Genomic DNA, 19,203 nt, shown 5'->3' on the forward strand with positions numbered 1-19,203 from the left:
CCATGGGGTCGCTAGGAGTCGGACACGACTGAGCAACTTCACTTTCACTTTACACTTTCATGCATTGGAAAAGGAAATGGCAACCCACTCCAGTGTTCTTGCCTGGAGAATCCCAGGGATGGGGGAGCCTGGTGGGCTGCCGTCTATGGGGTTGCACAGTCGGACACAACTGAAGCGACTTAGCAGCAGCAGCAGCAGCAACCACTCTGACATTTTGACTTACTATTAAAAGCATCTAAAACCTTACTCTACCCTTAGAAGGCTCATTAGTACCTTTTCCACTATCATGAATTTGGGACATTATACCTTTAGTAAAAGTGGGCTTACCAGGTGGAGCTAGTAATAAAGAACCCGCCTGCCAATGCAGGAGACATAAGAGACACAGGTTCGATCCCTGGTCAGGAAGATCCCCAGGAGGAGGGCATGGCAACCCACTCCAGTATTCTTGCCTGGAGAATCCCCATGGACAGAGGAGCCTGGCAGGCTACAGTCCAGAGGGTTGCAAAGAGTTGGACATGACTGAGTGACTAAGCACACACACACACATTAGTAATCACTGCCTATTTTGAAAATTCAAAAACGATTTTGTTCTAATTGTGCAATATGAAGATAAATTCATAACACCCACACACTTTCATGCTTCTGTGTATAAATAGAAACTTAAGCCAATTCCTATCTAAAATGCCCTCCCCTCCCTGCCACCTCCCTACTCATCCTTCTAGACCCAGCTCTAATGCCTGGCACTCCTTTCCTACCACCCAAAGGAGAATTTATCCTTTTCTTCCATATGTTCTGATAATATTTTGTCAGTAGAGCTATTTTGTGGCTTATCATAGTGTATTACACTAGAATTAATTTGTGTTTTAAGCACATCTCTCCTTAATACACTTTTGAATCCCCCAAACTTACAAACTGCTTGTAACATATTAGGTGCTTGATAAATGTTTGTGCACCAAATATCTGCTTCCTGCCCTGAATCTGACCTGCAGGTCTATATTTTAAAATTAGATATACATATCATAAACTGCTGATTTTTTATCAAAACTCCTGCAGCTGCTGCTGCTAAGTTGCTTCAGTCGTGTCCGACTCTGTGCAACCCCATAGATGGCAGCCCACCAGGTTCCCCCGTCCCTGGGACTCTCCAGGCAAAAACACTGGAGTGGGTTGCCATTTCCTTCTCCAATGCATGAAAGTGAAAAGTGAAAGTGAAGTTGCTCAGTCGTGTCCGACTCTTAGCGACCCCATGGACTGCAGCCCACCAGGTTCCTCCGTCCATGGGATTTTCCAGGCAAGAGTACTGGAGTGGGGTGCCATTGCCTTCTCCATCAAAACTCCTAGTAGAGTTTTAAACACAAAAACAAGAGTTTGAAATTTGGACAGATTTAGTCATTGTTGCCAAAAGCTAAATGCTGGGCACTGTTTTTTCCTGTCACCATTTATATATTTAACCCTCTTCCTATCTCAAGTGCCGCACTATAAAATTCTTGCCCACATTTAGTAATCAAAATACCAAGGGAGAAAGCTCCCTACCCTGCACCCATGGTGGGGTGGGGAGCAAAGCCAGCAGCCTTGGAGAGCAGCCAGAGACCTTTAAAGAGCCATCAGCCCAGCTCCCCCTCCCCACTCTCCACTCGCCAGCTTTTAGTCCTCAGTATCCAGGGACAGTCTGGCAACTGGAACTTTGTGTTCAGCTGACGAGCATGTGCAAATGACAGTTTTGGCTGTCAAGGAGCTTATTACCTAAGCGAGGAGCTTACATATTTATGAGCTGACAGCTCAGATTTGTGGCTTTGCAGTATTCCTCAATTTCCCTCTAGAATAGCCAATAGGTGTAGGGAGGCCTGCAGGCTCATTACTTCACCCTACATCTCCAGCCCAGCACCAAGATACAGCCAGTGGCTCATTTGTGGAGACATCGAGGGTCAGCGGAAAGTGAAAAATGAGCTTGCACAACTCCTGGGCTGGACCTGAAGAGGTGAAGGTGAATAATAGACCCACAGTGCACTCAGTCTAATGGCAAAGGCAGCTGCAGTGGGGCTTTTCCACAGATATATGTATGTGTGTATGTGTGTGTGTGTGTGTGTGTGTGTACACACACATAGTATGAATATATACATCTCTGTAGAGTTGTCTGTTAACAAAACACACTCATGGACATGATCTCGTCACCTCTAGCCATCTTATGGCTCTGCATCAGGACTGGTCGTTAAGAATAACTATTTCTGTTAAACATGCTTTCTTTTCTTCCTGCCAAAAAAAAAAAAAAAAAATTCTGAAGAAGAAACAGACCTAACACTAAGGCAGAGCTGCTTCATGTTGGGCCAGAGTTCAAGCACTGCTATGGGAAACTGTAACCTTCGGCGAGAGGGCTCAAGAAATACAGCAAAGTCCAGCCGGTAAGGCTGGAATCCAAACTCAAGTTTGTCAGGCTCCAGAGTCCCTACTCCTTCCTTGCCTGAGCTGCCTCAGTGATGAAGCTGATAAAATAAGTGATGTGGATTTTTCATGCTGAGGGCCCTTTTCTTCCTCTCTCTCCCCGCCTCTGCTCTGAGAACCCCTCTTGCATCCTCTCTGGCGGGGACCTGCCACCACCCGCTATTCATGCCCAGGAGAGTGAAGCCACACTGGGCTGCCCCCAGGGGCCAGGGGCTTTCAGAGCCTTATCTCTCCCTGTGGAATGAGAAGCCTGGTTGCTCACAGTCTCAAACATCAGAGCCTCTGGCCCACATAAAGCCCGTCCTGTTTCTAGACAAAGAATGGGTCCCGTACTACGAGGACAGTACAAAAAAGAACACTGTTTTGTGTCACTAAAACTTAGGAATTCTAGGATCTGAGAGACCAACTTGAAACACTGGTACTCAAGGTACACTGTGCCTCCTACAAACCTAAAGCCCAATGCCATCTCTGCTCATCAAAGCCTTTCACATACATTCTTTCATTTCTTTTTTCTTCCCTCAAGACCAGCCATGGAGGCAGCAGGACCCTTCACTCATCCTTTCACTTGCGCATCCACTCTGCAAGTGTTTATCAAGCAGCGACATGGTCTCGACACCAAACGAGGAGCTTCAGGCAGCAGCGTCCCTCTCCAGGCAATGACAGGGCTGCAAGGGGGTGGAGGGGGGTGAAGCCTCGTCCACGGGTGCCTGGGAACTGCACAGAGTCGGGGGTCCTGACCTGGCACAAGGGATCAGGGCAGATCTCATAGAAGAAGAGAAGAAAGGAATTAGCCAAGAGTAGGAGGGGAGGACGGCGGCTGCCTGAAGCAGCATGAATTGAGGTGTGGTGAGCAATGGAGCAACCTGTTTAGGGACAGGGAAGAGTGTCAGTAGGGCCAGGGTGATGGGAAGGGGTGATAACGTCCTCGAGTTTACACAGCGATTACTAACAGAGCTGGAATGAAAACACCCAGGTCTTGACTCTTACCCACTTCTCTTTATGTTCTATCATACTGTCTTCCTCAACATCCCCATCACTTAGGTCATGGGAACTCTATTGAAAACGTCTGACCGACAGGCCCACAGCTGACAGCAAAACGTGAGGACAGCATCCTCTCAAGGATGTGACCAGACGCCACGCTAAGTACCACGTGTCTTCATTTAATTCTCGCAAAACCTGATGAGATAAGTTGTGCATGCATTTTATTGGTGCAAAGAACAGAAGTTTAGAGAAGCTGAGCAATTTACCGGCCAAGGGCTCACATGTACAGGGTAACTGTGGGTTCTACTGAAGGCAGATGTAAACTAAGAGTGGGTCTTCCGAGGACTCGGAAGGCAGCGAGAGAAGGCAGCTCCTTCCCGGCACCAGGAAAGCTTGCAGAGACAGCTTTCACCGGACAGCTTTCTTTACCACATTTATTATAGACACATTTCTCCCCTGCAGTCTCTCCCAGGCCTTGGGTGGGCAGGGGAGGTTAAGGATGGGCACGGTATATGAAGGGGTCATGGTTCTGCAGTGAAACGCACCACAGAGGTGAACACCCCCTGCAGTACAGGCGAGACAGGAGAGGAGCAAGTTCCTGAAGAGAAGCATCAGGTATAAAGCTAAGTCTTAATCAGTGCATTAGCTAAGTCTTAAGACATTAAGACAGTGCAAGAGCTAAGTCTTAATCAGTGCAAGAGCACAAACTAGATCCAGGAGAAGAGCGATGAGGACCCTAACAGAAGTTTTTTCCCGTAGTGACGGTGAGGAGGTGGTTTTAGAATCTTCCTTAGCTTCCACTTGTAAAGCAGAAGCCGTGGCCATGGAAGATGGGGACCTAGAGTTAGAGAATGGGGGAGCCGAGCAGAGAGAGAGGACAGACAGTGTGTCCTCAGCAAAGCTTTGCAGCAGAACCCCAGGGCCACAGTGAAGGCTCAGCTCCATCTGCAAGGTAGGGATCAGTTCAAGCTGATCTTAGCCATCTGGCGTTATCAATTTAGACCTTCTGGGCACTTAACAGAACTTTGCCTGACTCCTCAGAGACAACAGCTCCTTTCCTTTCTCTTCTTTCACCTTGACTTCCAGGTTTTTTGTTTTGTTTTGTTTTTAATTGCTCAGCAGTTTTACTGATGCCAATCAGCCGCCTCTCTCAAAGACTCTTTGCAGGTGTCAGCGTTACTAGCCCCCTTGCTCACTCACCACTATAAAGCTCTCTCCACCCGCCCCGAAAACCCTGCCCTCGGCAGCAGGTCCTTTTAACAGGATACAGGTGAGATTCAAGGGGGACACTTCTGAGGCGCAGAGAGCCTGGACTGGCAGAGAGGAGAAAGGCAGGAGGGGGACATGGGGATGGGACAGAGCTGCTGGCCCTAAGGGAACAGAAACGCAGAAGATGGTTTCTTATTGGCTTTTCTGTTTCTGGAGAAATTGCCCCTCCTTTGCTCAAAATCTAAAAGCAGTGGGAAAGAATCGATCTCTACAAGCCCAGGAAGGCAGTGATCAGTGTCTGCTTTAACAGGAAACTAAAACTAAGGATGAGAACTGGAATTGGGGTAAGAGAGCTATTCCATTTCGAGTCTGACCTTGCTTTTCAATGATTTTCCTTTTCCCTTCAGGTTTTGCTTTAGGTTTTTTCAGTCTCCCCCTACCCCAAACCTCTTCCAGATGCACAAGCCTGCCAGAATCCTTATAAACAAGAAACCCAAACAAAACAGCACCAGATCGAAAGCATTTCCCCTGTGATACTACCCCTTCATGTGCAGAGGCACTCACGTGACGCTGCCAACATGTGTTTTCTGTCTCAGATTTCCCTTGATAACAAAGGACACATTTTAAAAGGCGTGGCCCTAGGTATATGTGGCCAGCAGGAATCCGAGAAGAGTGGGAGGATTTCCTTTGGTTTTAGGCTGATCCCCTCAGGTGCCCAGTACTGCAGCCCTTGAGGCTGCAAAATGCCCATCAATAAAGTTAGCAACACTCTGGGTCAGGTTTACAAGATATGATCTCATTCAATGGCTCATAGAACTGATTTAATATTCAGGAATCAACTGAGCTCATTCAATTCCAAATTTGGCAGCCTTGTGTGTTGCATTACAGTACTTCCTCTGTCCAGAGCTGGGCAGGGCATGCTAAAGGGAATCTTTAGAAAGGTCTTTCATGAGGTTCCAAGACTCAGAGGCAGGACGGGCGCTGGGAGACAGGCAGGGGCAGGGGCTACAGTGTGGATGTGATGGATGAGAAAGGCAAAAGATCACTCAGAAAAGCTCTTTACAGTGTCCCTGGTAGAAACCCCTCTTCCAAATAACTAAGCAAGTTTTAAGCCAGACATATTTGTAATAACACTACTGTATAGACTCCAAGAGAAAAAGTTTCAACTGGTCATAAAAATGTTAGCAATCTGTTTTGATGTTCTTACCTAAGTGGTTTATGATCTTAAAAGTTTCCTTTAAAATGCTGTTTTCTTAAATCAAGAAAGTTTAAGTTACTCTTTCTATACAAAACTAGCCTCATTACAAATCCTGAAGAAAAAGCAAATCATCTTCTTTAATTTCCATTTCTAATCTTCTAGAGAGCTGTTACTCTGTCCTGTGAAATGGATGGGTTTTGGTCTTAAACTTACTTGTTGTTCCCACCTTCCCACCCCAAATACTGGGAGTTAAGTGCTTAAATCAAGCCCTGGCACAGAAAAATGGAATATCTTCTGACTGGCATTGACTGGCAGTGAGTGCCTTTCAAATTGCCAATGTCATACAGCCACAGGGTGACCAGACATTACGTTCCAGACTGGGAGGGGTTCTGTCTCAAGAAAAGCTGAAATGGAAGGTAAATACAGTCAACAATTAACATTAGGGGGGAAAAAAATCCATCTCACATTTATGTAGCCAGAAAGAAGCTATTCTGAGAGCCACAGGCTAACTTCATTTTTATGATCCTGTGAAGACAGCACATGTCAATTTCGTCTTTGATTCTAAAATGAGCCAATGTCAATTTTTTTAGCACCTCTGAACAAGTCTGATTATAGCAATGATTGTCAGTTCAAATCCCTGGTTCATTTATTTCCCATTTTAGCCTCACCCTCTGGGGGATGTTTGTAGATTCTCTGTGGGCAGTTTGTGTGTCTCACTTGATATAGCTGACGTATTCTGCAAGTCGACTGAACAAGAAGAAAGCTCATATAAGCTGGACCCTCCTAACTCCTAACTTCTCTATACTTGATACATTTTATTCTTCACTTTTCTCAAAAGGAAATTCACCGGAAAAGCTAAAGCAAAAAAGAAAAGAGCAACTAAGACAGACCATCTAACTACAGGAATATAACTGTTACTTACACTGCTTTCCAATCCATCATCATTGATAAATCATGGCTAAATAATCAAGTGCAGAATCCATTTCTTCATATCTGTTAATAAATAGCTTCTCTCAAATGTCTCTCGCAGATCGGGGGCCATCTCAGGAGGAAGTAAGAGAGTGCGAAGGTGAAGGAGGAAAGGCTGGGAAATTCTAAAATCCATGGGGGTCTGGGAATTCTCAGAGCAGACCCCGGTGAAACATTCCTGTGATTCCAGCCTTTGGCTAAACCAGGATCCCAGCCTCTCTGAGCGTCCAGCCACCTTCCTGGTCCAGCTTAACCCCTGCTCCAACATTGCATTTCCCTCCAAGAACACTGCATTGATGGACGAGGAACCCACGGGATCCTGCCAATCCACACACACAAGCACGCTTCTCAGGGCAAGCCGCTCCAGTTTCTCTCTTGTCTGCTATCTCAGAGAGAGGGAGGGAGGGAGGGAAGAGCAGAGGCAGGGAGGGAGGGGGAGAGAGAGAGAGAGAGAGGGAGGAAAGACAGGAGCTTTACAAAAAGAGAGCAGCACAGAGAGAAACACTTGCTAGAACTCCCATTAACCCGCAGTAGCTGAGGAATTTTCTGAGCACAGCAGCTGCAAAACACTCTCAAAATCAAGTGTTTAAAATCTTTAATTATACATCCATATACACATTTGATGCAGACAAAGCCGGGAGAACCAAGGTTCTGGGTCTGCAAGTGTGACTGTGCAAGTAAACACTTGTAGACAAACAGATGCAAGCATGCGTCCCCACGAGAATCATATTTCCATGCATATATTTCAGTGAAAATGTCTAGTCTCACAGTTTACATGTCTTGAAACTATTCAAATATTCTCAGTGATGGAAGTGCAAATCAGACCAACAGTACTCTTTGCCTCTGATGGCATCCCTGAGCACACCTTCCCCAGATTTTTAGGGGGGGTTTCTGTTTCTTTTTTCCTGCTTCAGGAAAGAAGCCCCCAAAAGGAAGAGGACAGGAGGCGAGGCAGGGGTTTTCAGCTTGACTGTCAACTTCGTGTGGTGGTTCCTTTGTTTGGGGGCACTCTGCAGACAGAGTCCAGACACACTGTGCCTCAGGCGGGGAGCGGCACGGAGCAGGGGCGTGACACACACGTGGGGCTCTGCAGACAGCCAGGGACAGGAGGAGACGTATGAGGAGGAAGAAGCAATAGCAAGCGGGGAGCTGAAGCAGGCGGTAGACGAGAGGAAGGGGCAGCCTGAAGGTGGACGCACAAGACCATCTCCAACCACTTCGTGAATTTCTCTACAAACCTCCCCTCTCCACTCAAGAAATCCCTTCGCCATGTTTCTCCAAGAGTCCCAATCACCTGCATTAGAAATACCTGGTGACAATGTTAAAATGCAGATCCTGGGACTCTATCCTGAAGGTTCCAATTGAGCAGCTGGGGACCAGAATCTACCTTTTTTAAAATTAATTTTTGTTGGCGTATAGTATACTTTGGCCACCTGATGCAAACGGCTGACTCATTGGAAAAGACCTTGATGCTGGCAAAGACTGAAGGCAGAAAGAGAAGAGGCAACAGAGGAGGAGATGGTTGGATGGCATCACTGATTCGATGGACATGAACTTGGGCAAACTCTGGGAGATGATGAGGGACAGGGAAGCCTGGCGTGCTGCAGGCCATGGAGTTGTGAAGAGTTGGACACGACTTGGCCACTGAACAACGACAACAACGTAGTCGCTTTACAATGTATTACTTTCAGCTGCACGGCAAAGCATAGTGTAAGTATATGTATAGCTGATTCACTTTGCTATTCAGTAGAAAGTAACACAATATTGTAAAGCAACACCCCAGTGTATAAGTAGAGTTCCCTGTGCTATACAGTATGTCCTCAAAACAAATATCATATATTAATGCATACCTGCAGAATCTGCATCCTAACAAGCCAACAGTTGATCCTGATGCGGACCAGACTTATTGAGGATTCATTTCCTCATCAGTGTAGAGTGAGTACATGAGTCAATGGAAAAGTGAACGAAATGAGAAGAGGTCCGGATGGGAGACCTGTGAGAACTCGAACACTGATGGAGGGCTAGGGACAAAGGAAACGGATAGTGTGCAGCGGGAGTGGTGAGAGGGGACCCAGGAGAGAGCGGTGCCAGGGAAACAAAATGTGAGCCAGGAGAAGGAGCGACTTGCTTCCTTTCCAGATGCCCCATACTTTTCACAGCTCTGCGACTACACACGCTGTTGCCTTTGCCAAGAATTCGCTTCATCCACAGACCAACCATCCCTTCAAACCCGGTCTGCATCTCATCCTTTCTCTCTTGCCCAGCTGCTGCTGCTAAGTCGCTTCAGTCGTGTCTGACTCTGTGCGACCCCATAGATGGCAGCCCACCAGGCTCCCCTGTCCCTGGGATTCTCCAGGCAAGAACACTGGAGTGGGTTGCCATTTCCTTCTCCAATGCATGAAAGTGAAAAGTGAAAGTGAAGTCATGTCTGACCCTTCGAGACCCCATGGATTGCAGCCTACCAGGCTTCTCCGTCCATGGGAGTTTCCAGGCAAGAGTACTAGAGTGGGGTGCCATCACCTTCTCCGCTCTTGCCCAGAGGTAGGTAATAATCCCATCACATTTTGTTTATACTTCTTACTGTAAGTACCTTCATATCTTGACGTTATGCATCAGCTTCTTTCTTAGTAGATGATGGTGAGTTGTTTTATGGAAACCAATGATCTCTCAATCATTATATACATCCCTAACTTTTGGATACAAAGTAGGTACCCAATAAATGTGCATTCATTAAATGGCTAAACATATCATAAGAGTATTTCTTAACCTGGGTGGTTGTTACACAGATGTTTGTTCTATTGGTCTTTAAACTGAGCATCTATCCACATTTCACGTATTATTTTGTATGCAAGATACACTTAACGATAACATTTTTAAATGAGTCGTAACAGCTGGGATTTGGTCCAAAAGTTAGGTCTTAATGAATAATAAAGAGAAAAAATTGCAAAGAGCTAACCTAAAACAAAAGTTAATAGGAGGGGGAAAAAAAAAAAAAAAAAAACCCAAAGAAAGCACCAGAGTGAGTGAACCCAGTAGAATAAGCAATAGAGTGGAGGTGGGTTTTGATAAACTGATGGCTTTGGGGCTCAGAAAGGTGTCACACTTGTAAGCAGTGGTGGCAAAGGGGTGTTCTTACAGAGATGGGTTACACGAAGTGGGAACAGAGCTTGCACTAAGTCTCCTCGAGAAGGACCACTTAAATTAACAGAGAACAAAATCTCTCATTTACTTGACTTAAAAGGTTTGGAGGAATTATAAATTGAAAGTTAGGAATTATAATAATAATTAATGAATGAATGGATATATGAATGAATACATGGTTGGATGAATGGATGGATGGATGAATGGATGGATGGATGGATGGGGTGCTAAGGCAAAAGGGCCCACAACAACTCTGGGTAACATCACTATCTAAGGGGCATTTTAAATGCTGTTTAATAGTTTTTAAAGTGTTTCATTTGGTAACAAGATCCCATGTATAGCTGAGGAATCATAGATCAGAAAAGTTAAATGACTTGCTCTTAGTACACAACTAATAACTTCTAGAGGGAGATCTAGAACCCAAACCTTTCCACAGGTAATCTGCTGCATTTCCCATTATACTGAATTAAGCCCCAACAGGTGAATGTGATCATTAAATTTGGTAAACAGAAATGGAAATGAAAATTACTCCCAAGACTCCATCTTGAAGCACAGTGGAGAAGCTATCTTGAGGACTGGTCTATCTGTCAAAACATCTGTTCAGCAAGCATCATATTCAGTATTACAGAGTTGGGACTCTCTAACCAGAAGTTTGAGACGGCCTGGCAGATGGTTGGGAAAGCTGCCATCACCACTTGCCTCTTCACTATCTCTTAGTTCACCAGAAGGCTAGTGACCATGGGTACTGGACATGGAGATGTGTTCTCTAGATCTTTCTTCAAGGGAGGTCTTGTTGCCCTAGCTGTGGGCAGTTAGCCTCTAGCTGTCAGCTCTTTTAGGATTTGCCTAGCTGCAGAATGCTGCTTTACCCAAATGCATGGCCTTCTCTGGGTCACCCACATTCCATGGTTGATGGGGGTTCAAGGACCCAGCCATCAAGTCCAGTACAGGTCATCATGATGGCCATTTATGCTCCAGAGCTCCCCTGTGGTGTTGACTGAGGTTTTGTTTGGCAGCTTGACATTTTCCTCCATATAGTCCTGCATCCTCCTCCTCATTTCCACAGCCTTTAATCTCTAATAAGCATCCTGCATGGGCACATCCATCTCCATGTTGGCCTCCCAGAGACCCCAACCTGCAAGGCCAGAGGGGGAAGCAGCGCTGTCCTTGTGCTCCGTTTGGGCTTTACTCCCAGTGGTCTTTACGTACTCTCCTTTAGTGATGTCAAAGCTTCAAGTCAGTGACAGCTGACTCGTATGCCCTCACAAAAATGTCAAGCAACTGATTTTATCTCCAGGTCTCAGTTCCCTTATCTAGAGGAAATCAGAGGCTGTGGATCCTGGAGCCACCTGAGTGGCATAAGGCAAGTCAGAGCCCCTTCACCCAAAGCTGGTGGTGGTGGTCTTCCATTTCTAAGTTGTGTCCGACTCTTTGGTACTGCATGGGCTGTAGCCCGCCAGGCCCCTTTGTTCATGGGATTTCCCAGGCAAGAATACTTGAGTGGGTTACCATGTCCCTCTCCAGGAGATCTTTCTGACCCAAGGATCAAACCCACATTCCTGGACTGGCAGGCAGATCCTTTGCCACTGAGCCACCTGGGAAGCCTTTAATCAGAGTAACTCTGCTTTTATGTTTTATATGTTGAGGATTTTATTTAAAATTGGAGCTTCACAGTTACACATATTTTTGAAAAACACTGGTTCAGCTGATCCCACAGATACCTCCCATTTGTAACATTCTATGATGCTTTGATTATCCTCCGAGACAACCAAATAAGTAGGATAATAATGTGTGTGTGTGTGTGTGTGTGTGTGTGTTAGGGCTTCCCTAGTAGCTCAGCAGGTAAAGAATCTGCCTGCAATGCAGGAGACCCTGGTTTGATTCCTGGGTTGGGAAGATCTGCTGGAGAAAGGATGGGTAGCCTATCTGCTCAGTCATGTCTGACTCTTTGCAACCCCATGGACTGTAGCCTGCCACGCTCCTCTGTCCACAGAGTACTCCAGAAAAGAAACTGGAGTGGGTAGATATTCACTTCTCGAGGGGATCTTCCTGACCCAGGAATCAAACCCACGTGTCCCTCACTGGAGGTAGATTCCTTACCATATGAGCCACCAGGGAATCCCAACAACATGGTACCTAAGATGCTCCAGTGATTTGGAAAAACAAATCAACACACATATAAAGCCAAGATATAGATTAAGAGACAGACACCAAATAAGTCTGAATTCTAGTTTACTGGACAGATCGGGAACTATAAAGTGGTGATGGAATAAAGAGTTTCCCCAGGGATTTGGAAAATGTATTAGTTTATGGGGCTATCAGAAGGATTTAAGACAGCAAAGTAAAGGAAACAGCTTTCATTTAAGTGCACCAGATTCCCTGCCTGTAGTGTGCAGGCATCTCCTCCTTCTGAGCCCCAAACACAATAAGTCAAATGTGTGACAAAGGCCATCTTGGAGGACTCAAGAAATTAGGCCCCACTGTTTCTGCAGTAGGCCTGAGAGAGTGATTTCTCCTTATTCCCTCTTATAAGGTAATACCATTCCAATGAAAATAACTGAAAAGAAAAGGAAATCTAAGCTGTTAAAACTCTAGTGACATATTCTGTATAAAAATGTATATGTTCACATGCCAGGAAGAGGGTTTAATGGTTATCAAATCATTATAAACTATGCGGGGAGGGGGGTGGAAACAAGCCTAAAAAGAGAATTATACCTAAATTACCTGTGAATTTCCCTGTGGGAAATACCAAACATATGAAAATCCTTAATCATTCAAAGACACTCATGCTAATATGAAGCATATGCATTCTGGAAATGTGATGAAGTGATGGTTAAAAAGTAAGTTATGTTCCTGGACATGCTGTGCCACAAAATCTACACCTTTTCTGAATGTTTTTATTTGGTTATTATTTTCAAGATCCCTGTTATTCATATTTGGAAAAGAAAGTGACATACAAATCAAGGGACATTATAATATATGATGAGAGTTGTACATAGAGCCTTGTGTACAGTCCTCTCCACATTCAAAACTTCAATTGCCCACAAGTGTGGATCCTGAGTCTGCTAATGAGAAAACTCTACCTCACTATTTGGGCTTCTCTGGTGACCCAGGAGTAAAGAATCTGCACACAATGTGGGTCCAATCCCTGGGTCGGGTAGATCCCCTCTCATAGGCTCAGACACGACCATGCTTGCCTGGCAACCCATTCCAGGATTCTTGCCTGGAGAATCCCACAGACAGAGGAGCCTGATGGGCTACAGTCCATAGGGTCACAAAGAGTCAGACCCGACCGAAACAACATAGTATGCATGCACATCTTACCATGTGGAGCAGTCAGGCAGGTAGGCGTGGGTATAGCTTTTTCTTTTTTAAACAATACTATGAGTTATTGCTTAATTTCCCAAGGTTAAAACATTATGCAGTTCACCCTTCAGTAGGAAGTTAAGGATTGGCTCATTTAAGATATTTAAATTTTACAATTTCTTTTGTAGCCTCCTGTAGTCTTTTGTGCTCCATGTTTTCCAAGCCCCCTCATCATGAGATGGGGACAGCCCAGACCACAGGTATAATTTCAACTGAGGAGAGGAGGGAGGGGAAGAGCAGAGAGAAAGGAAGGGAGAGGGCAGTGCACAGGGAGGCAGATGGGGAGTTGGAGAGGAAGCCCTAGCACCAGCCGTCTGTGCCCAGAAGAGCAGAGAAGCCACGGTGGGCAGAAGCTCCCCAAAAGACCAGGCTCAGGGCCTCCTGTCTCCCCATGGGTTAAGCCCTGCCTTCTTGGCCTGTCCTCACCAGCCATGCTCAGACAGTGTGCAGACGGGACGGGACAGCTCTGAAAGCTTGAATATTGCTATTTTATTAAGGAACCTCTAGGGATAGAAGGGAGAAGGCAATAGCAACCCACTCCAGTACTCTTGCCTGGAGAGTCCCGTGGACGGAGAAGCCTGGAGGGCTGCAGTCCATGGGGTTGCTGAGGGTCAGACACGACTGAGCGACTTCACTTTCACTTTTCACTTTTCACTTTTATGCATTGGAGAAGGAAATGGCAATCCATTCCAGTGTTCTTGCCTGGAGAATCCCAGGGACAGGGAAGCCTGGTGGGCTGCCGTCTATGGGGTCGCCCAGAGTCGAATATGACTGAAGTGACTTAGCAGCAGCAGCAGCAGGGATAGAAGAAAATGACCAGAGCAGGGCCAGGTTCCTTTCCCTGGGAAGCTCTTATACCGGCTGCATTTGGCCACTCAGGAGAGGACCACTGGCAATCCTCTGTAGAAAACCTTTGGACACATCTCTGGCGAATGCGTGGGGTGGGCCCAGGTAGAGTCACATGATGTCAAATCCCACAGCATAACAGCTGAATCGGCCTAGGAAAACTACAAGAGCTGTACAGAAGAGCTGTGCTGTGCTCAGTCACATCCAACTCTTTTGCAACCCCATGGTCTGTAGCCTGCCAGGCTCCTCTGTCCATGGGATTTTCTGGGCAAGAATATTGCAGGTTGCCATTTCCTCCTCTAGGGGATCTTCCTGACCCAGGGATCGAACTCTCATCTCTTGTGGCTCCTTCACTGGCAGGCAGATTCTTTTACTACTGAGCCATCTGGAAAGCCATAGGAGAAGAGATCGATGTTCAAACCTTCACAAGGCAAGACAGCCACCTTGCAGCAAACCCAAGAGTAAAGCTCCCCAGTCCTCACTCCAAATCCACCCATCCATCCAGGGGTTGAAGCAGCCCTATCACCAGGGAGCCTTCTCTCCTGGACAATGATTGCTCTGCAGATAAGTGGGGCTCTGAGGCTTTGATCTTCAGTTTGGTGGACTTAAGAGAGGATTTTCATCCCTCAAAAGAACTGAGGAATTCTCTCCATAGAATGGATTTGAGAACAGAGATCTTTTGTTGAAAATAGTCAGAACATCAAACATTTTTTAAAATGAAAGGTCAAATACCTCTGATATTTAGTTAGATCTGTGTGGGGGGAAAGGAAGTGCTTTCAAGAATGTAGGTGCTGAATTTGGGAAAAGCCAGTATCTTAAAAATTCACTCGACATGTGGTATATATGGGGTGGTCAGCACCACCCAAAGAGAGCATGCAAATTTTGGCACCTTACAAAAATTAAAATCTAATTCATACCATACACAGCCAAATAGTCATGAAAGCTGTGTGTTAATTAGATATACGCATGAGGGAAAATGATACATGAAAATCTAGATGTAATGTTTAAAAGACAAATTAGAATAATGCATATGTAGTTTGAAAAGAGCTTAGCATGAAGTTCTTTTCCAATTAATACAGATAGGTTTTCAGGGAGACCTCCCTGAGGACAAGGAAGGATTTGGTACCAAAAGATGCTTACTCCTTGGAAGGAAAGTTATGACCAACCTAGACAGCATATTGAAAAGCAGAGACATTACTTTGCCAACAAAGGTTCGTCTAGTCAAGGATATGGTTTTTCCTGTGGTCATATATGGATGTGAGAGTTGGACTGTGAAGAAGGCTGAGTGTCGAAGAATTGATGCCTTTGAACTGTGGTGTTGGAGAAGACTCTTGAGAGTCCCTTGGACTGCAAGGAGATCCAACCAGTCCATTCTGAAGGAGATCAGCCCTGGGATTTCTTTGGAAGGAATGATGCTGAAACTCCAGTACTTTGGCCACCTCATGAGAAGAGTTGACTCATTGGAAAAGACTCTGATGCTGGGAGGGATTGGGGGCAGGAGGAGAAGGGGACGACAGAGGATGAGATGGCTGGATGGTATCACTGACTCGATGGACGTTTGTCTGGGCGAACTCCAGGAGTTGGTGATGGACAGGGAGGCCTGGCGTGCTGCGATTCATGGGGTAGCAAAGAGTCGGACGTGACTGAGCAACTGAACTGAACTGAACGTCCTGTGTTCTTTCCTCCCTCTGTCATTTCACTTCTCTTTCCTTATCCAGAGGCATTTCTGCATGCTCAGGTTATGTGTCACTTCAGTCGTGCCCGACTCTGCAACCCTATGGACTGTAGCTTGCCAGGGTCCTCTGTCCATGGGATTCAATAGTCAAGAATACTGGAGTGGGTTGCCAAGCCCCACTACAGGGAATCTTCCTGACTTAGGGATCGAACCCATGTCTTCACTGGCAGAGAGTTTCTTTACCACTAGCGCCACCTGGGAAACCCAAATGTCTATAATCATAACTACTATTTTCATTCATTCACTCATTCAATTAAACAAGTATGCACAAAGGGCCTGGAACAAGACCGACCCAGTTTTGATCTTCTGCAGTCCAACATAAACTAAGCTCATGGTTTCCAGAATAATTTTTGCTCCTTCTTTTTAAACATAACAGCCCTATACTCTACCTTGTTCTCGAAAAAAATGTAAGAAAGTACATGTTTTATCTAGTTTTTTATTAACTTTAACATCTCTTGTTGGAAGAAATCATCCTATAGTGACCTTTCATATCAAGTATAAAACAATATTATAAAACAATAGACAAAATGACCTTCTTATGAGGAAAGCAAAATGCAGTTATCTGTCCTGGGTCTGGAGTTCTTCTCCTCTGAAGTGCATGCTACCTTAGTTGGATCCTCAATGGTTAGATGCTCGGAGGACTGTATCGAGGTACAGCTGGCATCCTATGCACGTGCAGGGCAGCAGCTACCAAAATATCAGGGAAACACAATGTGTGTGTGATGAAGCAATTGCTCGTTCTAAAGAGAGAATTGTAGCTGGGCCAAATTTAGCAAAAGGCTCAACAATCCTCCATTTGTGCATTGGTAAAGGAACAGCATTATTTTGGACTGCTAGATGCCTCTAAATATCTGGCTAGTCTTAGGAAAAAAAGACAATCGTTGATACTTCAGTTCACAAAATCTAATTCTGATATGAATTCTAACTCCTAGCGCAGTATGGCAATTATCCTCTCTTTAAAAAGTTCTCTATAGATAAATATGAATCGCCACAAAATCTTTGTATGCTAAAGCAGGATTATCACCTCATTTTAGACGCCAGAAAAAGAAGAAATTTACTCCACTTGCATTTATAAAATCATAAAACAAGTGACGAAGAACTCTAGCATCAAACTAATCTAGGTTCAAATCTCTCAGTACAGCTAAAAACAAGCAACCCCCACAACAGATACTGAACAGCACTTGCCATGTGCCAGGCCCTGTGCAAGGGCTTTATGTGTGTCCGTTTATTTAATCCTCATCACAACAGCTATGTACCTACCATGCAGGTGGCTCAGTGGTAAAGAATCTGACTGCCAATGCAGGAGACACAGGAGACTCAGGTTCCGTTTCTGGGTTGGGAAGATCCTCTGGAGGAGGAAATGGCAACCCACTCCAGGATTCTTGCCTGGAAGATTCCATGGACAGAGCAGCCTGGCGGGCTGCAGTCTATGGGGTCACAAAGAGTCCGGTGCAACTGAGGGACTGAGCATGCACACATGCAGAGCTCTGTGTAGTACATAACATTATTGTCTGTATTCCACAAATGTGGAAATGGAAACATAAATAAGCTAAAAGCTTTTCTCCAGGTCACACAGCTAAGTGGCAAAGCCAAGATGCAGACACACTCGATGTGGTTTTAGAGTCCCCTCCATCAAACATTGCACTAGATTGCTTTGTATAAATTATTGAAGTCCTCTAAGCTACTGTTTTATCTGTGAATAACGGTACTGACCTCAAGGATTGCCAGGATGTCTAAGATAAAGCAACTAAAAGTGCCTGGCAAGCACATCACATATGCCTAGTCTCTATTTTAATTGTTGGGCAGTGCCCAATCCCTCCTCAACACCTTGCCTCCAGTGGGCTAAGTAGTTCATTCTTCCTCTAGGAATATCTATAAGTGATCTGACATTGCCTGCCGTCCTTTCTGGGCTCTGGAGATATGAAATCACAAAGTCCTAGGCTGGATGTAAAGATTCCTCTTCAGTCATCAAGGGGAGGAGGTGGCATTTCAGCTGCAGAAAGAAAGAAGCCCAAGCTGTTGAAGGAAATGAATTTCACCTTTATCCTCACCCTGACTTTTGTGTAAGACTGTTGTTCAGTCACTCAGTCATGTCCAACTTTTTCAGACCTCAAGGACTACAGCATGCCAGGCTTCCTGTCCTTCACCTTCTCCCAGAGTTTGCTCAGACTCATATCCATCAAGTCGGTGATGCCATCCAACTATCTCATCCTCTGTTGTCCCCTTCTCCTCCTGCCTTTAATCTTTCCCAGAATCAGGGTCTTTTCCAATAAGTCAGTTCTTCACATCAGGTGGCCAAAATATTGGAGTTTCAGCATCAGCCCTTCCAATGAATATTCAGGGTTGATTTCCTTTAGGATTGACTGCTTTGATCTCCTTAAGATACAAATCAATTAATTCATCCCATTCTTATTCAGCATCTTGCCATCCTGAGGTCCCTTCCCAACTCTTCAGAATTCCCTCTCTAATTCAACTTGGCTTTTCAAGTTGGCCAGGAGCCAGCCCTCGCCTGTGTGAAGTCTGAATGCTACGTAAGCTACCTTGTCTTGGATGTTCTTCTGAGAGTTTGGGAGTTTTTGACAAGTTACTGGCAAAAGAAGAAGACGCTCCTGCCAATTTGCTTCAGGCACCGAGCATGTTCACAGGTATCATACCAGGTGTTATTAATATGTTATTTACAAGAAACCCAGTGTTCAACCTATTGTTGGGGTTATAGAGTGTTACAGTTTTTGTACTTAGGAAAGCAATGTATTTTTTCCAACTCAGAAAGCTTAGAATGTGTGAAGAACTCAGTCCTCAAATGTGAGATATATTTATGGCAAGAGAGTCTTAGTTAGGAATCAGGATGTGGACCAAATGATCAATACTCTTTCTTCAAGTCAAATAATCACTTTAGAAAGCTGAAGACTGGGACAAATGTCACTCTCAGGGCTGAGCTGGTCAGGCTCACGGGTGTAAGGTCAGCACCCTGGGGAAATGCCCTACTTTCTCAGTTCCCCAAAGTAAACCTCATACAACTTCATCCTAAGGAATTTCAGAACTGGAAGGAATGTTTCTGAATGTTCTGCTCTGGGGCTTAGAGAATGGATGTCTAAGACATGTAGTCCCCCAAACTGCCATATTCTTAGCAAGAGGGGGAGCCATCTATCTACAGTCTACTTAATGGCGTGCAGCCACCCAGGCGGAAACAGCATTGAAAAATCAAACAGGGGAAATAGTGATGTTCCTGCCGTGGCTAAGCCTCGGCAGAATCTTGAGGGAGGGAGAATTCCTTCAAGGAAAATGGCCTGGTCACACATTCCACACTGCTTACCTGGTGTGC

At 45.3% G+C, this 19,203-nt stretch overlaps 1 protein-coding gene across 2 annotated transcripts in view; it reads right to left on the reverse strand.

Annotated features, from left to right (window-relative positions):
• Positions 1-19,203, reverse strand: part of KIF26B (kinesin family member 26B) — a 517,976-nt gene that overhangs the window by 176,186 nt on the left and 322,587 nt on the right. Inside the window, exon 1 of one of the 2 annotated variants that reach the window (XM_070768090.1) lies at positions 6,747-7,182. The exons of the other annotated variant lie outside the window; for it this stretch is intronic. Coding sequence (XP_070624191.1) covers positions 6,747-6,769 — 23 coding nt within the window. The 5' untranslated portion in view covers positions 6,770-7,182. Of the gene's footprint in view, positions 1-6,746; positions 7,183-19,203 lie in introns of those variants that run through there. 2 annotated transcript variants of the gene reach the window in all.

This window comes from Bos indicus, chromosome 16, assembly GCF_029378745.1.
Source record: "Bos indicus isolate NIAB-ARS_2022 breed Sahiwal x Tharparkar chromosome 16, NIAB-ARS_B.indTharparkar_mat_pri_1.0, whole genome shotgun sequence".
NCBI classification, from domain to species: Eukaryota; Metazoa; Chordata; class Mammalia; order Artiodactyla; family Bovidae; genus Bos; species Bos indicus.